At 51.9% G+C, this 13,714-nt stretch overlaps 9 protein-coding genes across 9 annotated transcripts; 2 read left to right on the forward strand and 7 right to left on the reverse strand.

Annotated features, from left to right (window-relative positions):
* Positions 1 to 457: 457 nt before the first annotated feature.
* Positions 458 to 868, reverse strand: UMAG_10075 (ubiquitin-related modifier URM1; the record flags this gene model as incomplete). The annotated part of the gene is made up of 2 exons (XM_011390500.1): positions 458 to 575; positions 663 to 868. The coding sequence occupies 2 exons, from the start codon at positions 866 to 868 to the stop codon at positions 458 to 460; spliced, it is 324 nt and encodes a 107-aa protein (XP_011388802.1).
* Positions 869 to 1,342: 474 nt separating this feature from the next.
* On the reverse strand, positions 1,343 to 1,831 carry UMAG_10076 (uncharacterized protein; the record flags this gene model as incomplete). The annotated part of the gene is made up of 1 exon (XM_011390501.1): positions 1,343 to 1,831. The coding sequence occupies one exon, from the start codon at positions 1,829 to 1,831 to the stop codon at positions 1,343 to 1,345; it is 489 nt and encodes a 162-aa protein (XP_011388803.1).
* A 771-nt stretch (positions 1,832 to 2,602) lies between these two features.
* Positions 2,603 to 3,082, reverse strand: UMAG_02229 (uncharacterized protein; the record flags this gene model as incomplete). The annotated part of the gene is made up of 1 exon (XM_011390268.1): positions 2,603 to 3,082. The coding sequence occupies one exon, from the start codon at positions 3,080 to 3,082 to the stop codon at positions 2,603 to 2,605; it is 480 nt and encodes a 159-aa protein (XP_011388570.1).
* A 542-nt stretch (positions 3,083 to 3,624) lies between these two features.
* On the reverse strand, positions 3,625 to 4,155 carry UMAG_02230 (uncharacterized protein; the record flags this gene model as incomplete). The annotated part of the gene is made up of 1 exon (XM_011390269.1): positions 3,625 to 4,155. One exon carries the CDS (start codon positions 4,153 to 4,155, stop codon positions 3,625 to 3,627), a length of 531 nt encoding a protein of 176 aa, XP_011388571.1.
* Positions 4,156 to 4,474: 319 nt separating this feature from the next.
* UMAG_02231 (uncharacterized protein) lies at positions 4,475 to 5,017 on the reverse strand (the record flags this gene model as incomplete). The annotated part of the gene is made up of 1 exon (XM_011390270.1): positions 4,475 to 5,017. The coding sequence occupies one exon, from the start codon at positions 5,015 to 5,017 to the stop codon at positions 4,475 to 4,477; it is 543 nt and encodes a 180-aa protein (XP_011388572.1).
* Positions 5,018 to 6,434: 1,417 nt separating this feature from the next.
* Positions 6,435 to 7,067, reverse strand: UMAG_02232 (uncharacterized protein; the record flags this gene model as incomplete). The annotated part of the gene is made up of 1 exon (XM_011390271.1): positions 6,435 to 7,067. The coding sequence occupies one exon, from the start codon at positions 7,065 to 7,067 to the stop codon at positions 6,435 to 6,437; it is 633 nt and encodes a 210-aa protein (XP_011388573.1).
* A 1,080-nt stretch (positions 7,068 to 8,147) lies between these two features.
* Positions 8,148 to 9,778, forward strand: UMAG_10077 (putative alcohol dehydrogenase; the record flags this gene model as incomplete). Its single annotated transcript, XM_011390502.1, has 2 exons — positions 8,148 to 9,669; positions 9,768 to 9,778. The coding sequence occupies 2 exons, from the start codon at positions 8,148 to 8,150 to the stop codon at positions 9,776 to 9,778; spliced, it is 1,533 nt and encodes a 510-aa protein (XP_011388804.1).
* Positions 9,779 to 10,335: 557 nt separating this feature from the next.
* Positions 10,336 to 10,875, forward strand: UMAG_02234 (uncharacterized protein; the record flags this gene model as incomplete). The annotated part of the gene is made up of 1 exon (XM_011390272.1): positions 10,336 to 10,875. One exon carries the CDS (start codon positions 10,336 to 10,338, stop codon positions 10,873 to 10,875), a length of 540 nt encoding a protein of 179 aa, XP_011388574.1.
* Positions 10,876 to 11,076: 201 nt separating this feature from the next.
* UMAG_02235 (uncharacterized protein) lies at positions 11,077 to 12,885 on the reverse strand (the record flags this gene model as incomplete). Its single annotated transcript, XM_011390273.1, has 1 exon — positions 11,077 to 12,885. The coding sequence occupies one exon, from the start codon at positions 12,883 to 12,885 to the stop codon at positions 11,077 to 11,079; it is 1,809 nt and encodes a 602-aa protein (XP_011388575.1).
* Between the last annotated feature and the right edge of the window lie 829 nt (positions 12,886 to 13,714).

The following is a 13,714-nucleotide window of genomic DNA, read 5'->3' on the forward strand; positions in this document are numbered from 1 at the left end:
CATTCACAATTCATGATTCACGATTGGTGGTTGGTGTGCACGGTGGGCGCCAAAGTGTGCCTTTCTCCACGCTCGTCCACGTCGATATTTATTATTTTAAAAGCCGAGAGATTCATGATTTAAAAAGAACAACGCCACCACGACGATGACCTCCACGCTTGCCCAATCACGGATCGTGAATACTACAGTCACGAGTACGGAATTCACATTCACGATTATTATACAAGAGTGGCACCAACCACGCTGTTTGCTTGAGCACACTTTCATACTACTGGACAACAACTAGCCCACCAAGACAAGCTTTGCGCTGGATAGCGGCATGGTTGGCACGCATTGCATCGCCGCGCGCCATCACGCACGACTAGACCTTGTTGTTTGTTGCAGCCGCCTAGATAGATATGGTAAAACACGAATACACTGCGAGGATTGAGCTTGCACGGAAGGGCGGGTGCTGCAATCATCCGCCATGCAACGTACTGATGAACACCACCTCGTCGCCATCCTGCAGGACATAGTCGCCTTCGCCTTCGAGTTCCCAATCGCCGTTGTTGATCAGCACGAGGATGCCTGGTCGTCTGTTATGTGCAAATCGAACAAACACATCTGTCAGCATTCAACTTGTCAATACCCTGCCGCATTGCATTGCTTCGAGTTGTGCTTACACCGAGTCGCCGTCTACGAAGAGTTCTTCTCGTTCTGTGATCAGGTTCTTGCGAATGTGACCAATCAAGAAGCTGACATTGGTCTCATTACCAGCTGTATCGGTTCGCGGTATTGTCAGCGTGTGCTTCTTCTCGTGTGGCGGTGCCAGCAGAAGCTCGGTGCCTCCTCCAAACTCGACGCGGATCTCGACTGTGTCTTGCGACATTCTCGTTGGCACACGCTTTTTGCTTGGCGGACGTATGCGTTCGGTGCTTGGAAATGCTATGCTCCGGCCGTCATCAAGGGTTGATATAGTGAAGGCAGCCCACAGATTCAGACGCGAAACAAAAATCGTGAATACATCCCTCCATGGAATAGTCTCGGATCGGGAGAATCGGGGAACCGATTTGCGAGAAACGAAAGAGTCCCAAGTCGTCATCATCTTGCGTATTGCAGTCCTCAGCGTGCCAGGCCTACTGCCACCTGACCATGTTCATCTGGCACTTCGTTTGCGGGACAAGCATGTACCTTCGGAGATCCACATGCACAGGCAGCAAAAGTCACTCTCGCAAACTTGTAAAGGGTGGGCAGATGACTGTCGAGTTGGTGCAAAACAGACAGACCCATCGAAACACACATTTACGATTCAAGATGAGGTCTGAATATCGTTAGACAATATCAGTCAATATAGCGTTGCTGCTCAGAAGTGTCGCAATACCGTATTCAGGTCTTGTAGGCCCCAATGCACTCCACGAATGGGAACCATGTCAATCCACAAAAGGCTCTTCCTGTAAGCCTCTTGCCTCCAAAGAATCAAAGCCAGTTCGTGTTGAAGGTCCATCTCTTTGCCCACACTGTCCTCTGGATGGACGATAGTGGTGAACCAAATAGCTCGGTTGCCTTGAGCGCGTGAACCCCTTACTCCGATCTTGATCGCGCCCTTGAGTTTTCCCGTGACAACCGCAGTCTCGAGCAGCTTGTTCTTGAATTCAGGAATGCGTTTATCGAAATCATCTGCGCCGACGTGCGCAGGTTCAAATGGAATATGTCCATGTGCTTTTTCGTACTCCTCCTGTGCACCATTCCACATGAAGAAGTCGTACTCGTATGGCTGTTTTACAGCCAGAGCGAACAGAGGAACAAGTATGACCATGGACAGCAGCACCGCTGGGGATTTAAGAGATAGCATGATGGGGTCACGAGCGGGTGGAGTCGCGGACGTTGCTGCGGCAATACGAGTACTATGCAAGGTGAGATCCAGCCTAGTTCCACGACTGGGTCCCATCCAACAGCACAACTTGCCCTGCTGACTACCGTACGTGCGACATTGAAGGACCTTCCCCACCGCACTACAGCCTCAGAATGACGACCAAATACTTATCGGTATTCACATTTCTAGCACCCGGTTCATCGGCAAGTGTACAATCACGAATTAGACACCCTCCTCAATTTGACTGCAGAGTTGGCGCGTAGAGCGAGGCTCGTCTCTAGACGACGGCTCTCGGCAATATCCACAAAGCACATTCAGCTTCTTGAGGCGTGCGAATCAAAAACGTAGACGTGGTGTCGACAAAGGAAGCCGCTAAGACGGTCGATCTGATTGGCGATACTGGTGATGCCACCACAGTGTCTATAAAAATCGGTTATTCGTCTAAGAAGTCAATGTTCAAAGACACACAAATTGCATTCAAGCTTGGTGCAAGCTAGCCTCACAAGGACATGGATTCAGTTGACAGATCCTCGGCGTCCCACCTTTGATACCACCAAATCCACACCACCAAAACCTTTAGTTAAGTTACCAAGGCACCCTCCTTCATCTGCGTAATTTATAAAAGCTGCACGTCTTGTCATAGGCAAATACTTATCTTACGCATGCCCGATGGTATGGCTTGATCTCCTTCATCAGCTGATCCGAAATGCGGATGAGCTGCCGCCGACTGCTGGGAAATGCCACCCAAAATCAGCCTCGAAGGACCTCGCCGAGAGACTGGATGGGCCAGGTGACATGAGCTGCGTCGAGTGTATCAATGTGGAGCAAGCGAAACTGGTGGCCTTGATGCTTCCAGAAAGCAAAGGCAGTCTTGCCTTGCAGCGACATCTTGTCGTGCAGCATGTCGCCTGGCTTGATAACACTAGTGAAATAAACTAGCGACTTGGTCGGCGCATTTTCGACGGAAGCAGGCTTTAGGGCATATTTACTGATTGGAATAACCCCAGTCGAGTGAGCATGCACGAGTGCGAGCAGCTCGAGACTTTTGATCGTCTCGTATGAGCCAAGGTTTGTGCGATAGGATCGAACTTGCTTCTTCGGGTACAAGTCAAAGTACACCTTGACGGCTTTGTGCCAGTTTTCCCGATCCAACTCAGTCATCTGCGCCACGGCGCTGTAGATGGCGACACCGAGCCATCCGAAAAGGACCAAGAGTCTTACTTTTGGCATTGTGTTTTGACGGATGATCGAAAGACTCGAGATTGCAAGATGTAAGTGATGGCCAAAATGGACGGCTATGTGTTGGGCAATCAGAGCATTCTTCTCGCTTCGAAGCTTCTCATTCACGATTGCAGATCAAGCATTTTATCTTTCACCGAGCCTTGCAGTTCAGTTGCACGAGTAAGAAATGCCAACCCAACGTGACCCGCCGAAAAAGACCTCCGACCTTGATGAAGCATCTGGGAAACGTAGCAAACAAAACATCCCCACCCCCTGCTTGTGGTGGGACCCAACTGAACCAGACATGAGACGTTAGCGCCCAAAATAGCTTCGACAAGCGTTCACGTGTCTGGCCCAATCTCTAGCACAATCAAGAATCGTGGACGGCTGACTCCATTGTGTGATTGAGGCCCAAAAGGGAACTTGAAATTGACTATGACATGGCGATAATCCGCACAAAGAGATGCTCGATACGGAGCAATTAATAGCAAACGAGAAATGAGAAAGCTAAGCAGGAAGAATTGACAGGAGAACGACAGCTCGCCTCCGTGCTAGATTGGTCGAATTCGGGATGCCCCCTTCCCAAGGACCTCGTTGAATGGAGTCAGCTGATAGTTGGCTCCTAGATTTCTGACATAATCGATCTTGAGCGGTTTGGATACTCCATTCTCGTGTCTCCAAAAGATGAGAGCCTCGTAGTCCATGCGGTTGTTTTCAAGCATCATTTCGCGGGCAAGCTGGTCTCCGGCGCCTCTTGACTGAATGGGTGTGCTGAAGTATGTAACCTTGCGCCCAAAGTTGAGCGGGTTGGAGTATGAGCCAATCTTGATGACGCCGTCTCGTTGGGCTCTTTCAATCCAGCGTTCTCTCATCGTACCATCGCGCCATTCGCGTTGAGGATCAGCCTTGAAGCTTTTCACTCTCGTCATGGGCCAGACGTTGTGCGCATCTTCGTACTTTTGTTTGGCCATGTCGTAGTACATCTTGTCAATGGGGTTCAAAACACCTGTTACCAGTGAAGCATAAGCCAGTACCAAGGTTACAAGCAGCGGAACAAGGAAGAAGAATCGAGTAGTAGACATGCTCGCCTTTCGCCGGGAGAGGACGTTGGAATTTCGTTGGCGCTTTGAACTTTTGGAGGGTGGTATCGAGCCGGGTAGGCTGTTGTTTGTCCTCAACAACCCATTTATACGTAAGGCTCATAATTTGGAGACTAGCAAAGGTCAATTACGTCTGAAAAGCTACCCCTATTTAACTGATTGGGCTCTCAATAGCATGTTACATTGAACGTGGTTCGTTTGTGGGTGGATCAAGCTGCATGCACGTTGCAAAGGGAGTTCCAGGACCTCAGGTTTCCCTTCAGTGTCCACGAAGCTCCTCATGAAGCATAAGAACCGCTCCTCACACCACCGGGTGTACCTTTTCGAAACGGTGATGGAGAAGAGCGTTTAAGGACTCGAGATTGTAATTGGCGCCAAAGTGTGTGAGAAAGTCGACTTTCAGCGGCGTGAAAGAGCCACCGACGTGTTTCCAGAAGATGGCCGCCTCCTTTGGCTGCTGTCCACCGTCAATGGGCAGAGAAGCGCGCAAACGCATCTGGTTCGACAATGGATCGTTGAGGTCGGGTCGAATGAACGTGGAAAAATAGGTCACCTTGCGACCTAACCAATCGGTTCCTGAGCCCACGTGCAAACCGCCTGTTGTCTCAGCTCGAGAAAACCATTTCCGTTTCATTGCGCCCTTTCGCCACTCTTGTTGCGGATCTGGCTCCCATTGAAGTCGGTGGTAAAAGCCAACGCTTTGCTCGCTTGCGATCCAGTATCGTGTCTGAGCTAGATTGTACATCTCCAGATCTTTACCTGTCAAAGGCTGCCCAACTACAGTCAAGGTAAAGACCACGATCCAAAACAAAGACAGAGTAAGGGGCTGAAAATGGATGGCCATATCGGCAAGATGGCTAACAATGGGTTCAGGAGCTATAATGCTTAGGCAGCAGGTACGTTGGCACCGACTTCGACAGTCTTTATAGGAAGCAGCATGGCCTTTGATCCTCATAATCACACAGAGGCCCCACTTGTCGCTAGTGGGCGTTGTCGAATTATCCTGGACCATAGGCGAAGTGGGCTACTAAACATCCAGCCACTGTCGTCTTGTGTCTCGTTGTGACGCACACTTGTATGATGCGCATTATGGTGGGTTTCAAGGCCACACAACGCCACCCACCAAGCTGTGACGAATGCAGACTTGATATAAACCATGAAACCATGACGATTGGCGGAAAAATCGGCCACTTCCGGAACTACATGATCTCAAAGCCGTAGTTTGCGATCAAGACGACTTCTCCTGTCCAGGAGAGCAATGGTAATCTCGATTTAGAAGTGCATCCTGAGTAGTTTTTCGGACGTCTTGCAAGTGTTCGAGTCATTCATCTCCGAGGGTTTACATCAACACCAATTAGAGTCCTGTGAGGGCATGCGGTAGTTCTGTGCATGCAGGCTTCCTCACACTGCCTGGGTGCTCCGATTGATGGAGCTGCTGCCTGTTGACATTGCTGATTTGGTCGACAAGATCAAGCAAGATTGACAATAGCTCCAAAAACGGCCTTGCAAATCCTTGAAGTCATGAACTGTGCCGATGCTGAGGTGGCTCCGACGCGTAACGATCGAAGAGGAACGCGGGTCGCATACTAAGCGATCCAGGACCACATAGTAAGCCTATTTGTCAAATACCACGGTGGTCAGCGCTGGAAGCGTGATTGGGAACATAAGTTGAGATTCAGAACAGGCGGGAGGTCGATTGCGCTTCTCCCGTTTCTCTGTTCTGCCTTGTCAATTCTGACACTAATCAACAGAGGCACAATGAACGGATCGTTGTGACGCGACCAAAAGTGTCTCCACACAAGCTTGCTCTATGTAAGAAAGGCTGCTGTATGTGATTCGATCGCGAACAGTAAGACGAGGCTACTGAGATGGGCTTAAGTCAGTTCGACGATGAGATTGGACGCGGTCGAGACTAGTCCTTGAAAGGAGCCTATGTGATTTTTGGCTTGATTTCCCAAAAGAGCGGAGGATTGTCGTTCTGACCGTGGGAGCAACATCCGTCTAAATCACCAGAATGCCTGCAGAGCTTCGATTCCGGAGAAGACATACTAATCGTTAATCACGAATTTCTCGCATGCAATGGATAGCGATCCCAAGGCAGTCTGACAACTCGCAGTCCATTCACGACCAATTCAGGTCGACAGGCCTCGCTGCTGCAGAATGCCATTAGGAGAAGAGAGATAGAAATACAAGCCGATTGCTGGAATGCAATGCGATAGACAAAGCGATGTAGAGATATGTTGCAGATAGTGCTCGAGCGTTCAGTCGGCTTTGCGAGTGTCGCTGGCACGGGAGGATGATCGGCGTAGTTGGTCTCGATCGATAGGGTCGAGGATGTCGAGATCCTGCATCATGCGCTCGCGGTTGAGGGCCAGCACCTTCGCGGCTTTGCTTCCGACGGGTCTGTTGGGTTTGGCGTCTAGATTAAGGCCGGATTGGTTTGACTTTGATGGTGAAATGAAGCCCTCGGAGGTATGCGTGTAGATGCCATTAGAATCCGGATAGGAGGAGTAGACCGAGCCGCCTCTGGAAGTTGTGCTGAACTTGCTGTTGATCTTCCAAGACGAGCTCGAGGCCTCCGTTTCTGTGATGCTATGCGTAGAGTGGGACTGTGATTCTTTGAAAGCGTCGAGCAGCTGCTGCTTTTCGTCGTTGCTCTGATCATCGTGGTCGTCTGCATCGTGCTCGGCATGACCGAGACCGTTCGTCGGCGCAAACTCCGAAGGTTCGCTGAAATGGTACATGATCCACGCAAAAACGACGACAAGAAATATGCACGGGATGATCAGAAACGCCCATGAAAGCGAAATGATTGTATTGGGAGCATCTTCGTGCGTGTTTGCATCTGCGGCAGCTGCTCCGATCATGTCTTTGGCTGCTTCGACGAAGGGCATCTTTACGCTGCACCAGCCTTGCGGAGTTGATTCTTAGAAGTCGGCGGTCGAAGGGCAGACGTTGTGCGCAAGAACAGAGAACGCACACACGCCGCTGAGTCCGATGCGTCAAGGGGTGAAGGGAAGCGAGTAAGTTTCGAATAGAGACGAAAGCGCCGACGAAATCCTGAACAACCTAGTTGTTTCGATACGATCCGATCAAGCCCACCTCTGATAAGTTCTCGACGGCTATGAGATGTACTGAAAGAGAAAAATGGCCTTGATTAATGTAGTTGTGACGGAAGCCAGTCGGTTGATCAGTACACAGATCAAGTTTCGCTATGGTGCATGCTTGGCGAATCACGAATGTCAAGTGCACACCAGAACACAAGAGAGAGTCGTGAATCGTGAATAAAGCAGCCACCTGGCATATCACGTATCGGGCGCGGTATTGCCCACATCGAAAGAGAACGGGAGCTTGGGAACCGGTTCGTGACTTGTGATTATTCAAGATTAATTTGGAAAGTCACGAGTAAGATGCACAATCGTGAATATCGTGATAATCACGAATACGAACGTGAATATCGTGAATGTGTACGGGAGCACATCGTGGTTCTGTGAACTCGTGACTCATGACCTGTTCAGGGTTTTATTTCACCATGTTATACCTCAACCAACTCACTGTGCTACTCGAAAACCCTCACGACTGGAAGGCGAATCGTGAATTCACCAATCACGATTTGCGTGTCGAAGTGCACTCACCACTCACGACTGTCACGAGTGCCGTGTGTCTGCTGCTGTGTCGTGTGTGTTGTCGCGCCAGTCTTGAGTAATTCCTGAAATCAAGAATCACGAATCACGAATGGTCAGCAGACGCTCGGCAACTCGGAACAACCGTTCGGTCACCGCTTCGTCTCCGCACGCCTTTTAGACCGGTTTGAGCTGAGAACCCCACAATTAACATAACAATCCAGATTGTGAACGCTGCAGTGGCCAAATGGCAATCCTTCGCCGCTGATCGTGACCCCTGGGTCGCCATCTCAATCCACCACCATCCCTTCGCAATCTTCACCCCAGACACCGCCTAACACAGAAGCCAATATGCCGAAACCAGGACCTGCCAGTCGAAGCAGCATTGCCAATCTCATGCGGCTCTCGCATGTTGCTGGCTGCCCCTGCCACGGCTGCTCAGTCGCGCGTGGTGGTGCCAACCTCGCACGTGCCGGTCTCAACATGATCAGCAAACACAATGCTCAACCAGGCGCCAACTCCCGTGGCTACGCTACTCCGGTCGATAATCTCGTTCAGAAAGAGTACGCGTTTGAACTTGCCGCTTCCAACGTTCGCTTTGGTGAAGGTGTGACCAACGAAGTGGGTATGGACTTTGCCAACATGAAAGCGCGCAAGGTGGGTGTTTTCACCGATGCGACAGTGAGGAACCTTACTGCTATGAAGCAAAGTATCCAAGGCCTCGAACAGGCTGGTGTCAAGTACGAGATTTTCGACAAGGTTCGAGTGGAGCCTAATGAGCAGTCCTGGCAAGAGGCGATCCAGTTTGCGAGAAAGCAGGACTTTTCGCATTTCTTAGCTGTGGGTGGCGGCAGTGTTATGGACACATGCAAGGTGGCCAACCTGTTCACTTGCTATCCGGACGCGGACCTGCTGGAGTTTGTCAATGCCCCAATTGGTAGAGGCACACCGATCGACAAGGTGCTTAGGCCTCTGCTCTGTGTGCCCACCACTGCCGGTACGGGCTCCGAGACAACAGGTACGGCCATCTTTGATCATACAGCGACCGAGTCCAAGACGGGCATTGCTTCACGTGCGCTTCGACCTCTGTTGGGCATCGTTGACCCGCTCAACACCGAGACGTGCCCCACCGCTGTGCACGTGAGTGCTGGGTTGGACGTTCTCTTCCACGCACTCGAGAGTTATACAGCCATCCCGTACAACGAGCGCACGCCCCGACCAGCGAACCCGCTCCAACGACCCGCCTATCAGGGTCGCAACCCCATCTCGGACGTCTTTTCGCTCTGGGCGCTCAAGCAGACGGTCAAGTACCTGCCTCGTGTCGCACGTGACCGCACCGATGCAGAAGCACGTGGGCAGATGCTCCTCGCCGCCACGTTCGCCGGTATCGGATTCGGCAACGCCGGCGTCCACCTCTGCCACGGCATGTCGTACCCCATCTCTGGTCTCAACAAGAAGATTGCCAAGTACCAGCATCCGGGATACGAAGTCGACCATCCCATCGTACCTCACGGCGTATCGGTCGCACTTACCGGCCCCGCTGTGTTTGACTTTACCGCCCCCTCCGCACCCGACCGTCATCGCGAGGTGGCTGCCATCTTTGATGGTTACCAGAACGGAAGCGAGAGCGCCGATATTGCCCGCTTGCCAGATGCCGAAGTGGGTTCGCTGGTGTACGATAGAATTGCCAAGTTTTTGGCTGATCTGGGCGTACCAAGGGGTCTGGAAAAGGTCGGATACAAGCAAGAGCACGTGGACGCACTCGTCAAGGGTACGATCCCCCAAAGGAGGGTCTTGGATCTTGCCCCAGGTATTGGGGACGTGTTGGGCGCTGATGGGCACGAACACTTGGCTCGCATCTTGGAAAAGTCTCGTAAGTATTCGATTGACAGATGTCAGCATGGTTCGCTGCGGCCGAATGTTTGATGGCTGACCGAGATTTTTCATTTTTCTTGAATCGTGATAAAACAGTCTCGTACTAGTCGTGAGTGGAAGGCTGGCTAAATTTGCAAACACCGCTTCAATTCAAACTCGATCCATCTGAATGCATATGGTGAAGTGTGAAGACAGCGCTGAAACGTTTCTCGTACTATGTGTTGAAACGGAAGAATTCAGCGACGTTTGTGCGGTCTGAGGTAATTCTGAGCGAGAGAATTGCACCGATACAAGTGGGAGCCGCTGCTGCTGATATCTACGGCGTTTGGTCGCGGTGACGGCGTTGTGTTTGTTTGTGGGGCGCTTTCGCACTCATGACTTGGAATACGGCTATTCGCAGACACTGATAGACTGTGGGCCGGAAACCAAGATGGCGCGTGAAATTGCACGGTTTCAGCAAATTTCTCTCTGTCGTTCTGCCATGATATGCCAGATTCGAATTCAGCGTCGGTTTAGACACCGCTCATGTGGAGAAAGTTGTGCATCTGGCTTCCAACACCAGCTTACAAAAAGAGCTGAAAGAGTTACATGTGTCTAGCTCTCACGAATTCGCATCCGTCATACCACCATCACCATCGTAGACGCTTTCGTTTTTGTGACCGCCATGTCATCTGCCATCTACTCGCTTCCGTTCGCCAAAGACATCATTTCGTCGATCACGGGCGGCAAGGACCCCTTGTACAACCTGTCGTGGGCAGGTGTACCACTCTCTCTGCTGCTCGCCGCCATCCCTCATTGGTACACAATCTATCTCGCCGAATCTAACAAGGTGCAGGGCGGATGGTCCAACGTCAACCCGCGCTTCTGGGTGCAGTCCTTGATCGCTAAAGGTCAAACCAAGAAATTGACGCCGCTGGAACTGCAAATCTTGCGTGGTCAGAGCTGCCAAGCGAATTCGTTCGAGAACGTGCCGCTGTTCGTAGCGTCGCTGCTCTGGGCCAACTACACTGGGCTGCAAGTGGGTACGATCAACAACTTTGTGGTCGGATACTTGGTGAGCAGGGCTATTTATACACTGCTCTATCTGAAGACCACTGGCAAGGCCGAGAGCTTTGCTAGGACATTGGTGTTCAACTTTGGCATCGTGTGGATCATCACTATCTGGCTCAAGGGCGCTTGGAAAATAAGCCCTGTTCTCAAGTAGAGTCTCACCAGTCATGCACGCATACACGAGGTCCCGCTGCCATCTACCACAGCTTGTCATCTAATCTGCGCATATCAGCCTCGAGACGAAGCGGCAATGCACCCACAAAACCATCTTCCGACACGGCAACTTTGCTGTTTGTACGCACTTGTAGCATTTGATTGACATCTACGTTTCGTTTACACTCAATCGCAAACCAATTTACAACTTGGAAGCGAACCTCGCCCTCAACACGTTCTTCTGCACCTTACCCGTGCTCGTCTTGGGCAACTCGTCTACGATGTCGAACCACTCGGGCACGGCAAAGCCAGACATCCTGTCTTTACAATGCTTCTTCAACGATTGTATGAATGCTCTGTTTTCGTGGCTGCCGTGTTTCTTGATCTCGTCAATGTTTCGTTTCGCCTTGGCCTGTTCGGTCAGTACGACAAATGCCTGGCCTCTCTCGCCCCATTTCTCGTGCGGGCGCGCGATGACACAGCATTCCAGCACGTCGGTGTGGGCTGCGAGTTCTTGTTCCACCATGAGACTCGAGATGTTTTCACCACCTGAGATGATAATGTCTTTACCACGGTCAAGGATCTGAATTTCGCCTCCTGGGTGTCGAACAGCCAGGTCTCCGGTGTGGAACCAGCCCTTGATGATCGCCTTGTTCGTCGCAGCGGTATCGTTGTAATAGCCAATCATGACCATGTTACCACGAATCACGATCTCGCCCGTCTCCTGACCGTTGCGTTGTACATCAATCAGATCGTCACTAGACGAATCGGTGCTGCTCTCGGTTCGAACCACGCGAACCTCGTCGGATGTGAGGTAGGAATGTCCCTGGCGAGCCATCATCCTTGCTCGTGAATCGACGTCGAGCTTGGCCCATTCGGGTTCAAAGTATCTCCTGGTAAACGGACCGTAGGTCTCGGTCAAGCCGTAGACGTGGACAGGATGAAGATTGAGCGATTCCATCTTGGCGAGTAGGTTGGCGGTGGGGGCAGACGCAGCGACGGCGACGTTGACGCGACGCTCTAGTTTGCGTGCGGCCGGGTGGTTTACGAGTCCGATTTGCACGGTGGGTGCACCACAGTAGTGAGAGATGTTGTGGTTCACAAGTGCGTGCCAGATGACGGCGTTGTCGACTTTGCGGATCGTGTGGTGCGTTGCCAGCGATGCCGTCACTGCCCACGGATACGTCCAGCCACACGCGTGGAACATGGGTAGAACCCAGAGGTAGACACTTTCTTGGGTGATGTTGGCTTCAAACGCATTGGCGACCGCCGCCAGATACGCGCCACGATGGTTGGTCAATACTCCCTTTGGTCGACCAGTGGTACCGGATGTGTAGCACAGTGCTATCGGCTGCTCTTCGTCGTGCGGAGCGCAGAGCAGCTTCCATCCGGTTTTCGGTTCGGCACCACGCTTTGAGCGAGCACGGTACTTTTCCAACTCGGCCTGTTCGGCACGCTGCCACTCTTGCCATCCGCGATCGAGAAATCGTTCGTAATCGTCGCTCGCATCCTGTCCACCTGAATCTCTGCTGATGATCACCGTTACTCGGTTACCCGGATTCTCGGGAACAAGATGGGTAAACTCGTGATCGCACAGGATGATGGTGCTACCGGAATGCTCAAGCACATACGCGACCTCTTTGGGCGTGTTTCGGATGTTGATAGGTGTGATGATACCGCCAGCAGCGGGGATCGACCAGTGCGCATCGGCGATGAGCGGGGCATTGGGGGAAATCACGGCTACGCGATCGCCAGTCTTGAATCCGGGTACGGAGAGCAAGCCAAAAGCAAGCGAGAGACAGCGAGCCGCCCACTGCTCATAGGTGAAAGAGTAGCCACGTTCAGGATGAGCAATCGCGAGCTTGCGTGGTGCAATCAGCGCTGCACGTAGGAGGAACGCGACGGGCGTAAGTGACGAGCGGTGGTGCGGTGCATTGGGATGCGTCGAGAGAGACAGCTCAAAGGGAATCGAGGTGGGCGCACGCGAAGAGCGTGGTGGAGCGTACGGCATCGTTGACAAGCTACGAGTTCGGCGTGGAAACCAGCAGGTGACAAGAAGACGAAATAAGAGACGTTTGGAAAGTAACTCGAGGTTTATTACCAAAGACTCACGATTGGCTGGCGGTAGTGTTGCGCGAGTGGAGCGATCCTGAATGGAGTTGGCCGAGTGGCATGATCAGACCAGTCAACAACCAGCTGCCGGGACCACGGACGAGAATGACGAATATGGGGAAATTTGCTTCAGCGCACAAACTGATCCGGCTCCCGCTCCTTTCGTTGTCCCGAGAAAACAGAAAGATGCGGGGTTGAGCTGCGATTTAAAGTGCGAGTCGAGTCGGCCACCTAATCCAGTACAGCACCGTACAGTACTGACCATCTTTGACTCGCCCAAGCTTTGTCTGTCAATCACGAATGGCGAGTCAAGCCGGGGCTGAATCGTGAACATTGCGCACAAGCCAATCACGAATTTACGATTATCTGAGTTTCCCCACGCAACAATCTCGGTACAGCGGCACTGTTTTGGCTTCCGATAACCGGATCTCGTGGAACGTGGATCACGGACTCGTGACTCGTGACTTGTTTGCGCTCTGTTAGAGTTTGCCATCTTCCTGTGAAGCATTCGTAATTCGTGATTCGTGATTCGTGATTCGTGATTTACGAATAAGGCACGAGGCTTGTGGACACTCACGAACTTGGTCGCGACTGCTCGGCAGATGATGGCTCACCGCCAAGCTGTGACTATACTAGCACGTTCAGCCAGAGGCGACAAGCAGTAGGTCGTGCTGTCAGTAAGGCACACAAACTTGATACGGCGAAGCACCTTCTTGACCAACTATCAT

This window comes from Mycosarcoma maydis, chromosome 5, assembly GCF_000328475.2.
Source record: "Mycosarcoma maydis chromosome 5, whole genome shotgun sequence".
NCBI lineage: Eukaryota > Fungi > Basidiomycota > Ustilaginomycetes > Ustilaginales > Mycosarcoma > Mycosarcoma maydis.